We start from the raw sequence: 14,457 nt of genomic DNA, 5'->3' as shown, positions 1-14,457 counted from the left end.
GAAGCCTTCATTTAGGCCATCGTCACCTTCATCATCATCTTACTTCACTGTCAGCACCCGTTCTCTGCTTTTTTCCCTCTTTTTTCTTCGCACCAACATGAGCCACTGTCTCTCCGACCAGCCATTGCTGTCTTCCATTAGTCCCACCATGAACCACCACCAAACTCCACCTTCCTCATTCTATGTTTCCCAGAGCCGGCGAACTCCATGAGCATACAGCTGACACCGACAGCTCCATTTTCCTCAGATCTGTGTCCCCGGCCACTCACCAACTTCTCGATCCAGTCCTCCGGTCTCTCTTTCTTCCTTGAAAAGGATTTGAACGGCATCGCTGTTGCTGTTGCCTTGTTGCTCTGCCAACAACCACCATGCCTACCATCATAGTACCCCTCACAGATCTCACCTGCTGGTGCTCTCTCTGTTTTTCTCTGCCCCCTTACCTATGTCTCTTGCTGTCGATCTCCCCAATTTCTCTCTCCCTTCCAGCAGATTTCCAACCACCTCCGATCAATTTCAACCCCATTGCCATCCATTGCCTATAAACAGAGACGGAGAAGAGGGGAAAGTTACAGAGAGATAAGAGACAGGAGAGAAAAATGGAGAGGGAAGAGAAATATATCAGGGTAAAATAGTCTTTTTAGTCAATTTTTTAAAAAGTAAGGGTGTCTTTGTCATTTTTCATATGTCAGGGGTGTCGGTTTTTTTTTTTTTTTCAAAGCTCAGGGATGCTGTGTGTAATTTACCCTAAATGTAAACCTTAGTAAGCTTGAGGAAGTTTCTTCTGTACTGCTACTTCCATTTTGCCCTTTTCAACTGTTTCTTTTAATGTAACATGGCACTGAACCACTATTACTGAAATTAGCTATGATGTTGACCTGGAGATTTTTTATTGCCTGCTGCATGTTTGTTCCTTTTCTTAATTTTGCTGTTTACCATCCAATTAATTGTATCTTATTATTATGATAGGTTCGGTTTTTGGGAGTAAAATTTTGTAGGGTACTATTAAGCATGTGAATCATATTGGCAATACTAATATCTATGTCTATTACTTAATTATATTTTATTAAAGCTTTTTATGTCCATTTTCTTGGTATGTCTCAATTTGGAAGATTTTTCTAAAGGTCAATGCTACTATACTTCAGGTGTTGGAGAGGGATTTGGCTATATTTGGATTCTTCATTGCCCTAGGGAGAAGTACGCAATCATTTCTGTCTGCAAATGGCTTCGATGACATTAACGAACCTATTGAAGGCTTCTTAAGGTTCATCTGTCTATATTTTGTCTTCTGCTAGTTTGAATGGTATTCATCAGAAGATTTAATGGCGCATATAATGTTACCATCTCTTTGTGGCAGATACCTCATTGGGGGCAGTGTGTTATATTATCCTCAGCTCTCCTCAATAAGTTCTTATCAACTTTATGTTGAGGTCAGTATTTTTTAAAGTTGTTTAAAGATTTATTTTGGTTTGAATATGAGAATTTAATATGTATGATAGGTAGTCTGTGAAGAGCTGGAGTGGCTTCCATTTTATTCTGGTATCACTAGCACCTCAAAACGCTCCAACAGCCACATACACAAAAGAGAAGGTCCTCCAAATGCTGAAGCTATTCCTCAAGTATTAGATGTTTGCTCTCATTGGATTCAGAGCTTTATTAAGTATAGTAAATGGCTGGAGAATCCTTCTAATGTTAAGGCAGCAAGGTTTCTCTCCCGAGGGTATGTAAACTTCTCGTTTGAATGCGATTGAAATCATTGACCTGTATGTCTTCTAATTATCTAAATGGTACCCTTTATATGTTTACTGTTTTAGGCACAACAAATTGAAGGAATGCATGGAAGACCTTGGGATGCACAAGTAAGTTGAGGCTAAGACCCCCCCCCCCCCCCCCCACCTGCCTAGACACGCACGCTTACAATCTTTTTTTCTTTTGGTGAAGTTTAGTGGTAAATAGAGACCATAGCCTATTGACCTTGAAGTTTGTAGAGTGCTTTACCTAACCCAAATGGAAACTAGTGAAACTAAAATGTGGCAAACCTAACATCTTTCTCTCTCTGATGTAATAATGATAAATGCATGAGGTACAATAATAATAAAATTCCCTCATCAATTGCACCTTATCATAACCAAGTTTGGGTTAGTGGTATGGCATTTATAATGTCAATTGACTTCGAAAATCACATTGGCAATACAAATACATGCACAAAAATAATGTGGCAAAATTTTATATTGAATGCCCTTCCTGATGCAACTCTCTAGCAAGGGAATGATGAGATAAAAGGCCAACACCATCTTCATATGAAAAAGTTTCATGAGATGGTGGTGAATGAAAATAATTGATATCAAAGTGTTCTATCACATAGTTGATATTGTGAAATCAACTTATACAACATGGAAACATGACTAAATGGTTCACATTATGGTGCAACTACCAAATGTCATTTGAAACTCAATATTATCTTCTAAAGCCTTGTTGGGATTGAGTTGGTTGATGTGAGTTGAGGTGAAGTGGGTTGAGATGAGATGGGTTAGATTACATAAAACTGTTTAGCAAATTTATCAAGTTGAGTTCAGGTTTCAATTATTAATAAAAATGATTATACAATATAATATAATATAATTATATTAACAATATAATAATCTTTTATCATTATTAATAAAATATTATTATTAAAATTATAAAAGTAATAATATCATGAAATTGTAGGGCTTCAACTCACTCCGAGTTGAGTTGATAATTTTGAATCAGCACCAACACTCAAACAACTGCGTTTGGACTTAAACTAACAGGTACGATTAATATAGAAATGCTAGGATGATAGATCATTTGATTTCCAAATGGTTATACATGTGCATAGTCATCTGAACTGCGGGATTTGTCATAGTTTTGAAAGGCGCAAGGCACAGCGAGGCGCAAAGGGTCCTGGAGCCTGAGGCGCGAGGCGCACGAGGAGAGGCCCGCCCTTTGCAAAGCGAGGCGCACCTTTTAGAAAAAAACTCAAAATCTTGTAAAATCATAAAAAAACTATCAAATTATCAATAATAATACATGCATATCATTAATGATTCATTATCTTCAAATTCTAAACTAACATCATCAAAGTTGATTCATTCATCATCATACAAATTCTAAACTAGAAACATCATCAAAGTTCAAACTTAAAGTCTCAAACTCAAACAAGTACCAATCATCATGCAAAGTTCTAAATAAACATATAAACACTACAAGTCCACAATCAAGAAAATGTTTTCATTTTGGAAAATACTATTTTTCTAAATCTGGAAGATTAGCGCATTATAAGGAGACATATAAGAAAATGTTTTCATTTTGAAAAACTATCTCCCGGTATTTTGATAGCTAATATTCATTGTTGTTAAAATGATTTTTAATGAATTTTTCAAGAAATAGTAGGTATGTATTTTGGGGGTGGTAAAATTGTTAAATCCCGAGTTTGTACTAAAACCAAAATTCTATTTTCTTATTGTTATGGATTTTGATTTTTTAGATATTTTTATTAAATCCAAATGGGGGTTACTTTCTTATTTACATTTATGTATTAAAGTAAATGGAAGGTAAAATATAATTGTATGTTGTAATGTATACATGCTGGAACCAAGAAGATGGGAGGAATTGGGCTGCCCAAGTTTTAAATTAAAAGCAGTTTCATGAGGCTCGCCTTTGTGCCTCATTGTGCAAGGCGAGAGCCTCATTGAAATTGCCTTGCCTCGGCCCAGGCGAGGGGCAAAACTGGCGCCTTAAGGCGCATTGTGCCTAGGCGCGCACCTGGGCGCGCCTTTAACAACTATTTGTGACATAAAATATTGCTTCTAAAGCCAATCTGACCATGTGATGGGGTGGGGTGGAGAGGTGTGAGCATGCTGGAAGTATTTGGTATTTTTAAAAAAGTTCAGATTCATTATTTTTGAATTTTTTTCTTGAGTCATGGTTTTAACTATATAATTATCAAATGAAAAAGTACGACCTTGACCTAACCATAAAAAAGGGCATAACCTTGTTGATTTTGGGTAAAACTTTTTCTTAAAATAAAGTGGCTAGACAACCAATGAATATTTATATTACTAGTTTTATTATTTGTGTGCCTATTTATTAATTTTTATTAAATTTGAAACACTAGTAGGAAAATTATTTTCATTCATTGCGGACTGATTTTATAACATTTTGATAATTTGCCATCCAAACATCTCTATTAAACTCATGTTTCTGACCAATAGTTTATGTTTAACAAATTACACGAACTTCAAGTTGCTGAAATAAAGTGGTGTTACTTAAATTCAACTTAAATTTCCTGGTTCTGCAAGTGAGACACTAGTTTGAGAAATTTTTTCTTGCAGCACTGTGTTTCATTAAATCTGTACCTTAGAGACTGGTATTTGGACAAAGGAAAACTCTTGTTTTTCCCTGCAATAAATCTAAAAATACAAAAAAATATATCTTAATCAAAATATTACAAGCACAAGAAAGCAATCAATATTGACACCAAAACATTAAAAACATAAGAACTCAATTAGCATAGATTAACTTCAAAATTAGGAGTCTCATAAATATCATCAGATGACTTTTGACTGTTTACCCATAAGTCCTCTTGCATGCCCATATGCTTTATTTTTCATTCTCAAAACTGGTGTGGTTTGCCTAACCAAACAATAGCAGCACCAATTGCATTTGCTTTTGGATCTTGCAAAGTGGCAAGTAAACACATAGTTTTGCTTGGTTAAGAATGAAGGAGACACATCTCCTCCCTGAAATGGTGAGATCACATTTATAGAAAAGTGGAACAGAAGTTTATTTCAAACACTATCAGTATACTTTATTTAATCTGATTTTCCTTTGTCTTACGCAGAGTTTCTTCTTCTGAAAGCATCAAGAAGCTGAAATTAGAATGATATACCAACTAAAGTGTTGCACACTGTTGTTTGACCAGGTTAATTTTTATTAGAGGAACAACTGTTTTGAATTCAAGCCCATACAGGCTTCAGCGTCTGCCAAACCTTATAGGCTTATACCTGCTTTAGGTGAATTAGAATGAAGTGCCAACTAGAGTCTTGCACGCTGTCGTTTGACCAGTTTAATTTTTATTAAAGGAACAACTGTTTTGAAGTCCGCGCTTAAGGCATCCATATAAGCTTCAGTAGCTCAGCTCCTATGCCTGCCTAACCTGATACCTGCATTAGGTGAATTAGTTGCCCTATATGTAGGTTGTCTATTTGTTCTGATTAATTTTTCTTTCTTACCAATTGACATTCATTCCTTTGCTAGAGAATTGCATCAGGAAGGGCATTCGGCCTAAAATTTTGCCACATTGTTCCTTTGCATGGATTTATATTGTTAATGTGACTTTTACAATTCAATTATGCATGCCGCCACCAGCCTAACTTGGTTCAGATAAGGTTCAGTTGATTATGAGTTGAGAATCAATTGGTATTGGTTAACTGGGTTTAATAATGCCTATCTGAACTTCATGTTGGTGAATTCCAACTGGAGACTGCTGAATAATTATACAGTGCCGTCATTAAAGTACTACATCTGTAGATCATATCAAAGTTAATTCCAACTGTATTTCTACAGATAATGTACTTTGTCTGTCTTTAAATGTTCTAGTTTTTGTTTTGCAAGGAAAATGACAAGTAAAAAATCCGTGTTTTATAAAATGTGATGCAGCAATGAAATGGGTGAAGGCAGTCATAAGCAATCCGTTGAAAAGACAAGGTCTGGAACATATTCACTGAGTGAGAACGAACTGGATTCTTCTTTTGATAAGGTAGCGCCTAAACTGCTTGTCTCATGTAAACATTAGTTAGAAGCATTGTAATTTTCTTTGTTCGAACACCTTAGCTAGTTCTTTCATTTCCATTTCAAGGTTAATTATGGACACCAGCTCGTAGCATTGAACTGACACTTACAGTTTTTCTCCTTTTTCATTGTTTTCTTTTTCCTGTAAGAAAAGTTTATGCTGGTCGATGGGTTGATTAAGTTTTCTGCGTGTAGGCCTTTGGAAAGGTTTTATTCATCGGTGGGATGAGGTTATCAGTAGGACCATGTATCTGACTTTTTGTTTTGGGGGGTTCCGGGGGGGGGGGGGGGGGGGGGGAGATTGCTGATCCTGTTGTGAGTCTTCCATGATCTTCTTGTTGATTGATATGGGAGAGACCATGGGTGAGATCATCTCTCCGTCCTCTTTGCTTGTGGATTTGAAGCTTCAGTTTAAGCTATATCTCAATGACAATGTCACCTCTGTGAAGGTTCTTCTTGGCTTTCTTCATGGGCATTCTCTTCTGGGTGAGTGTAGGACCATGGGGTTTGGCACCAAGGTAGGACAGGATTTTTATTTGTTCCCTTGTTTTATGGATATCTTTGTCAACAAGGGATATTCCCTAGAAGGCCATAGGAGTATGGGATGTTCCCCTGGAGTGGTCTTCTTTGTTTGGTCTGCTTTCCTTGGGGCTATTGTTACTGCCGACAACTTGAGAGAAAGGAGGCAGGTTATTATTGAGTGATTCTGTATGTGTAAGAAGACCAGGGAGTTAATCAATCATCTTCTCCTTCACTGTGACATAGCACATGACATTCAGGGTCTTATTTTTTTCAATCTTTTGGGTTTATAGGTGATGCAGCCCCAGTGATGTATTTGGGCCATCACTATGTAATGTGTGTCCTTGATCAGCATGCAACTCGGGTTTGCTTGTCCTTTATGTGTAATATGGTCCTTATGAAAGGAACGTAGTGGTAGGGATTTAGAGCCTTCTTTGGCTGTCTAGAAGACAATCATTATCTTCCCTTTTTGTTGGTTGGGAAAGGATCTTTCTTTTAGTACCTCAATTTTTTGGACGAGTTATATTGGGCTGTAGATGTAGATATTTTTTAAGTCTTGCTGTGGCCATGTGCAGCGTCGACCTTTTGTACAGGGCTTGCCTCAAGCCAATTCCTCATTCTGTTTTTCTGTTATATAATGTTATTTATTAGGAAAAAATTATACTGAAAGAAAGTCAGGGTGGAGCACAATGATGAAGAGTTGTACAGAGCTATACAGTATTTCTTTTGTATATCAATATGGTTACATATAACTCACAGGAATCATTTAAAAGAAGAATGAAAAGGAAAGAGAGAAGGCTATGTTTAACCATAATAAAAGGAGATTGCCCGTGCCTTCTTTGTGAAGGATGAAACTCTTCACATCATCAAAAGTCTCTTATTTCTCTCTTTGAAACCACTAGATCAGAAGACAGGAGCAGTTCCCAAGCTTTCCTCTCACAAGTCATTCAACAACCCTTGTTCCAAGATACAAGAAGCTCCCAATAGTCTGACTTGTGGGTATGGATACATGTAAAATAAATGTGACGCAAATAGATATTTCAACATGTTAATTCAGGGGGTGGGATAAGACATGAAAACAGAAGGATATGGTTGCAGAAAACAGAAAAACTATTAGATATATTTGTATAAATGAAAATGCTGCTCGTTTTTATTTTATAATTATATTTTATTTATGCAAAAGATAATAAAAGAATTGTTTTCTGTACTTTATATATTAGAAAAGAAATGTGGATAAAAAATCTGTTTGTATAGAATTTTAACTGATGTTTCACCCTTGCCGAAACCTTGCCCAATCTTTTGTTGTTATGGTCTTATGTGCTTGTCTTCATATATTTGGACTTCATATTGCTGTAGCAGTGAATGACTATGGTATTTTGCTTTAGGCATTGGAGAATGTTGAAGAAGCCCTTATAAGGCTAGAGGAGTTACTTCAGGAGCTGCATGTATCTAGCTCTAGTTCTGGGAAGGAGCAACTGAAGGCTGCATGTTCAGATCTTGAGAGGATGAGGAAACTCAAGAAAGAAGCTGAATTCCTTGAGGCATCTTTCAGAGCAAAGGCCGCTTCTCTTCAACAGGTATTTTTCTGATCTGATGAAGAATTGCAGGTGTTTTAGATCATGTTGACTGGTAGGGGACTGTATTTTCTTTTGGATAGATAAAATAAACAAAACAAATAACTAGAAAGGAAAGATGGGGATATTCAAAAACCAAGAAAACAAAGAATCCAGAATATTTCCTTTGCACAAAAAATCTCTCTAGAAACATAAAAACCAAGAAAATAAAGCCAGAATATTTCCTTTACACAAAATCTATTTAGACCCTCAAAAAGTCTCAAATTCATTTCATGCAAACTGTTCTACGGGACACACTATCTGCCTTGAAATGCCATGAGACCCCTTGCTTGGGAATACCAACTCCTGGAATCCAAAGCCCTAACAACGAGTCTTTGAATGCAAAAAAGAGGAATACATGCTCCTAGTATCTCTGGTCACAACAAAACATTAGTAAATGACCACTAACTCATTAGAGGTATAAATGGTAAATGGACAATAGAGAAGCAGTTTTGAAAGCCACTATAGAGGGACTTTTGGACCTCCACAAGAGGTTTCCAAGTAAACTGAAGAAATAAATGATTCTTCTATTATAGAGCTGAATATATGCTTTACAACATATACTAGACAGATATACGAAAAAAGGAAAGAAAGACAATGTACAAAAGGGAAAGAAAGACTAAAAGGAAATAAAGAAAAACAGGAAATCTCCGATTTCAGGATATCTCCTATTTCCTAAAACAGGAAAGGAAATCAATCTTCTACATGTTTAGGAAAAGACATATTTAGGAAAGGTGATATGTAGGAAAGGAGATATTTAGGAATTAATCCTAAGAAATCTCCAACAATCTTCAACATAAACATACTTTACCTATGTCACATATATCCACGTAGGAGTGAACATAAAAGACTCTTGATGAATGGAGTACCCATCTATCCTCTGCCTACCCCCTGAAGAGTAATAATATAGATTCTCAACAAGAGCTAATTCCGAATCAAGAGGATAATGCTTGAATTGTGGGGAGTCTAGGGACCAAGCCAAATAGCTAGAGCCCTGAAAACGTTCTGTAACACTCACCTCTCTACTATCTAAGTGAAAAGAAACTGGGAATAGATCAACAATGGTCTACACCTAAGTCAAATGCTTGACAAAAGAATGAACTCTGGAACCACTAGCAACCTAAATGGAGATAAATCACCCAACTCCTCAAATACTCTTCCACAGCCCAGTACTGGAGGACACACTCACAGGACTTGTAGATGACCCACTCCATCCATACTTATCAGTGATATTCTTCTTCCAATGGCCCTACTCAACCGTGAACCTCCATTATAGAAGAATTTCCTTTGTTGTGGTCTATGTGACAAGTCTAAATATCATTTAGGAAGTGTAATGCCTCGCCCCAAGGGGAGTTAGAATAAATGAAGCTGGGGAAAATTAATTCATAAAAACTCAATGCTCGCTATAAATTTTTTATTTTCCCACACTCCTAGCTAGAGGTCACTGCACAGGACATTTGCTTGATTAAACACCACTAACCTCTAGTGGGTTTCGGTCTTACCTACTTCAGTGGCAGAGTTAGGACCTTAGGTCGTGGGGGAGGCTAAGTTTGCATACTAAATTTTTTTTATAACACTAAATTTTTTTCTTTTATTTTTTTTGGTTCTCTCTCTCATCTTAATTGGCATTACTTAATTGCCCCTCATCTTTTTTATTTTATTTATTTATTTTTTTTTTGGGGGGGGGGAAATGTTATAGAGCATAGTAATTTGTGCACAAAATAAAGGGCAATGATGGGCAATTTAGAAGGGGGGGGGGGGAATTGGCCACCTGTCATGACCCTAAGAACAATAAATGGGTAATATGGTAATAGGTTTATAATAGTTGTTAGGAACACATGGGTGTTGTTAGGAATCAGTTAACAGCTAGCTAAGGCTTATATAAAGGCCACTTATAAGAGGTTGGAGAGATGTGTGATGAAATGAAAGTTCTATCTTCTTAATTCTCCCTATCCCTCTCGTTCTTCTCTAATTCTCCCTCCCTTTTCTGTTGATTTCTTCCCCTTCCTTCATTTCTTCAATTCTGATTTCTTCCCCAATTCCTATCACAACCCTAACTAACCCTAGAGATGTGACAAATGGTATCAAAGCCAACAATTCTTGGTTGTGGTTCTGATTTGATTTGAAGGCTGTTGAAATCAATTTTAGTGACTAAACCAGGGTCCGGAGATTCAACGGAATCGACAAGTTCAAACTTGCCAACAAGCTTGGTTGGTCTCTCGACTGAGAATTAATTCTCGGCTATGATTTAGGAAGTTGTAACCATCGACCAAGGCATGAAGTGGACGTAGGTCTGGACGACCTAGAATTTGTAGCGATCGTGTGTAGATCACAATCAAGTCTGGAGGTTGTTGATCCATTGTGTTAGTTGGTTCTAATCGATAATTCAGTTGCAGATCAGAGGCACTAAATTCAAGTGACTTCCGACACTCCTTGGACAGTGATTAAGGGAGCGATTCTCCTAGGTTGATGTGAGGCGATTGTCGCCTGTGAACTTTGGGCACTCCTGTCCAAGTTTTGAAGATGAAGATCGCCATTGAATCTCAGAATTGATTTCGACGCACGAGGAGGTGAGTGTCGACTCGGATCTGAAGGAGAAGTAGGAGGAGTGACTTCGGCTAAGACTCTGCTGGTCGAGTGGAAAGAAGTGATTGAAAGTGTTGTCAATTTTTGGAGGCGAAGCTAGGCAATGAGGCTCGGTTATGAAACTCAAGAGTGTTGTCGACTTTTGGAGGCGACTTTAAAGGACGAGATCAGGTTAGTGAATTTTCAGATCCGACCATGATAGAGGAGGTGAGATACGGCCACGATTCTGGGCAACCCAGGCGAATTCAAGGAGCTACCATCTACTAGTGGTCCTCGGCCCAGAAGGTCGTGACTGGAGTAGGTGACCAGAGGTTGACGCAAACGGCCAAGAGGTCGTGACTGGTGTAGGAGTTCCGAGCAATCACGGTTGTGCAAAGGGTTTATGGGGATCGTGGCTTGGCCGAGCGAGGAAGTAGGAGACACGGCTGTTGTCAATTGCGGTCGGTGATTAGGCAGAGCAGGTGGTTGATGTTTGGAGATATTAATCTCCAACAGTGATTTACGAAGATGGTCCAGTGCTGATGTGGTTAATCTCCAAGTAAGTGAGCACCCTTAGTCCGAACTTGGAAGGAGTAGCAAGTCAGCATTTTTTACGGTGATTCCAGCAAGCATTAGGTGTTATTACAGTCGAAGCAGATTCAGGGAGTTGTGAGAAATTCGGTGATCGTGGCGGCAAACAGAGATAGGCAACTCCTGGTGATCTTGGCAGCGGAACAAGGCCAAATGACTTCGGCGATATAGTAATTCTGATATGACATTATAACTATGTAGAATAGGGGAGTCTTTGACAGCGAAGTAGAACAAGAAATTTCGAAGCGGATTGAGTCACATGAGGCGATTTGAGGAGCCGAGTTAGAGGCGACCTTCAGGCTACCGATTCCTCAATTTCAACTGTGACAAATTCTGCTGAATTGAGGCTGACATAGGCGAGTTTACAACAGTTTCTTTATTGACAGCTGACATAAGCCACCTTAGCAATGAGTTTGAGTCGAATTGGAAGGCAGGTGGCTCATCTTGCTGAGAAATTGAAAGTCGTGGAGTGTTGAGAGGCAATCGTTTATCCTAGGTGCTTGCTGGGAAGCAGATATCGAAGGGAGATAAGGTATTCAATATACAAGATTTCTACCCCTTGGTCTTTGAAGTGTATTGTTCGGGAGATGTCAGCCATGGGGAGCAGTGCATACATGAAACAGATGAGGTTTTCAATGCATCAAAAGAATATTGCATTTTCAGTTGGAGGTAGACATTATGAGGAGGTTAGCCAGAAGCCTCATGCATGGGAAAAGAAGTTTGAGAATGAAATTAGCCACTTGGACAAGGAAACAAGAAGTGTGGTACATGATATGAGCAAGAAATTCGACCGTATGATACACAAGCAGTTGTAGGAGTTTGCGATGATACTAACTAAGAAGTATCATTACAGCTTTCCTACTGAATTTTTCGATGATTATCGCGGGAGTTTTAACAAAGAGGAATTCCTAAGAATAGAGCAGCCGGAGGAGAAGTGCAACATCATAGATGATATTAATGGTGAATGGCATTACCCAAAGGGAATCGGTAACAATCAGATAGACAAGGAAGTAGATGCAAAGGGACTGTCAGATATTTTTAAAAAAGAAGTTCATGTAGAGGAAAATTCTAGCAAACACAAAGAAAAATGAGTTGCTGGATTATTTGCATCTTCAGCCAATATTAAGGAAGTTGGTGCTGTAAATGAAGTGAACAAGTCAATGGAAACTCAAGATTCTGAAAATGAAAGAAGATTGGATGAGGAGATTGGGGAAGACCACACTTTATAAGAACAAGAAGTTGATGATCCCGATGATGCACAACCTAATCTAGCTGTAAATCATGTTAGGGAAGAAGGTCGAGATGGAGGCCAGGTATTAGTCATTGAGAAATCATTGGCTGGAATTGAAGTTGCAGCAACTCCTATTTCTAATGCTCAGAGACAGCCTTGGTTTGAGTATCCAAAGCAAGTCTACAATTCTTCATTGCTGCATTTCCAGGATTTTGTTGATATTTTTGCAACAAAGCATGGCTGTGGGTTGAATGGGAATACAGTAAAGGTAGCTATGGATGTAAGTCTGCCATTCTTACTTGTATTGGATGGTAAAGAACTATCAAAGGAAGTCAAGGACACAATTAATTCTTCCTTTAGACTCCAAGTTTCAACTATTAACCATATTAGGCTAGGTGTGGCCGATCATGTTCTTCAATGGAAGACCGAATTTGATTGGACAGCTATAGAAGGAGATGGTTGTATTGGGCTTGAATTCGATAAAGTTTCTCTTATAGAAGTTTTGGGGCTACTTAGGCCTGAGATTGATCTTGGACACTTAAGAACGAGGAAGAAGAAGAGGCCTGGAAGGAGAAAGAAAGAAAGAAGGAAGGATAAATTAGATAGAGAAAGCGGGAATTGGATGACGCAATGGCTACTTACTGCAAGTTCTTGGGGACAAGAATTCTCTTAAGGATGGGAGAATTGTCATGACTCTAGGAGCGATAAAAGGGTAATATGGTAATAGGCTTATAATAGTTGTTAGGAGATATTTTACAAGTTGTTAAGAGCACATGGGTGCTGTTAGGAATCACTTAACAGCTAGCTAAGGTGTATATAAAGGCCACTTGTAAGAGGTTGGAGATATGTGTAATGAAATGAAAATTCTATCTTCTTAATTCTCCCTATCCCTCTCTGGTTCTTCTCTAATTCTCCCTCCCTTTTCTGCTGATTTCTTCCCCCTCCATTTCTTCAATTCTGATTTTTTCCCCAATTCCTATCACAACCCTAACTAACCCTAGGTATGTGACACCACGCTCATGAAGCTGTAGCTCCGCCCCTGACCTACTTTGTCATAGTTATCATCAATGACAATTAAGGGTGAAATTGTGCAAGAAGATCAAACCTAATCACATAGAAACCATTACTTGTATATACCAATTCTTGCATAAAACCACAGTATGCATCGTGTACAAATTGATATATCATCATTACATAACAAAAACATAGTTGAACCCAAGCAGTTCTACATCCTTTTAGCTGGTTCATTTTGCTTCTCAAGCTTGCCTTGTACTTCCTTGAACCTGCTACATCTACATATATATTGTTTTATACAAGGAAAAAAATTCGGGGTGAGCTATACAGTTCTAAATATCTTGCATGCCAAAGAATTTGACATGAGATTCAATTAAACACCCTTCAATGTAACAATAGCATTTGGATTGCAACCTAAGCATGAAATTTCAACAAGCACATGCATGGCCACATTTTCATATGCAAAATACATGCAATCAGCTTGTTCATGTCACAAAACAATGCAAGAAATAATGCTCACACCCCCTACCTCAAAAATCAGCTTGATGAAGATTAGCCTCGGTAATCTTGCTTTCTCTCTGCAAGCTTACCTTGTACATTTTCTGTATTTTGATACTACATCGGAATCTACAGCGATTCGTTTAATTCAACCAATTTTCAACTTGAACAAACCCTTAGGCTTGTTATGAAAATCCTTACATAGCAGCCTGTGTTACTTGGTTTACCAGTCACTCCTTTAGCTTAGTCAACATCAAGTCTTCATTATTAATTAAATATTTAATTTAATTAATAAAGTCTTCCAAAATTCATAAATAACCAGAAATTATGAATTTTACTTTCTGTTAACTATCCTAGAAATATAATGTAACACGGGTTGTTACAGACTTGCAGTAGGATATTGTTTGTAATCTTGTCAAGAGTGTTGTGTTAGGTTTTTTTAGAAAGCAACATTATGTTGTCTTCATATCTGACTCAGTACAAGGTGTCAAATTGTTTGGCTATGTCCTGTTTCTGAGCGTGTTGAAAGTAACAAAATCCTATCCTGTATAGTTTGGATGAAGAATTTGTTGAAGTGATAGTGGTTTATCATTCTCTTACTATTATAAACAAATC

General features: G+C 37.8%; 1 protein-coding gene across 10 annotated transcripts in view; it reads left to right on the top strand.

The window, feature by feature from the left end:
• LOC127789350 (uncharacterized) overlaps nucleotides 1-14,457 on the top strand; it is a 47,853-nt gene that overhangs the window by 10,927 nt on the left and 22,469 nt on the right. For 7 of the 10 annotated variants that reach the window (XR_008020530.1, XM_052318316.1, XM_052318315.1 and 4 more), the window contains 6 exons: nucleotides 1,143-1,261; nucleotides 1,355-1,427; nucleotides 1,497-1,717; nucleotides 1,812-1,856; nucleotides 5,680-5,779; nucleotides 7,716-7,907. Coding sequence is in view for 9 of the 10 variants with exons in the window: in XM_052318316.1 (XP_052174276.1) it covers nucleotides 1,143-1,261; nucleotides 1,355-1,427; nucleotides 1,497-1,717; nucleotides 1,812-1,856; nucleotides 5,680-5,779; nucleotides 7,716-7,907 (750 nt within the window). In the remaining variant the exon portion in view is untranslated. Of the gene's footprint in view, nucleotides 1-1,142; nucleotides 1,262-1,354; nucleotides 1,428-1,496; nucleotides 1,718-1,811; nucleotides 1,857-4,861; nucleotides 4,943-5,679; nucleotides 5,780-7,715; nucleotides 7,920-14,457 lie in introns of those variants that run through there. The other 3 variants (XM_052318320.1, XM_052318321.1, XM_052318322.1) reach the window with 3 other exon arrangements.

Source organism: Diospyros lotus, chromosome 13 (assembly GCF_014633365.1).
Source record: "Diospyros lotus cultivar Yz01 chromosome 13, ASM1463336v1, whole genome shotgun sequence".
Classification (NCBI taxonomy): domain Eukaryota; kingdom Viridiplantae; phylum Streptophyta; class Magnoliopsida; order Ericales; family Ebenaceae; genus Diospyros; species Diospyros lotus.
Note: the sequence above shows the minus strand (reverse complement) of the source record. Positions and strands in the feature narration are given on the sequence as shown.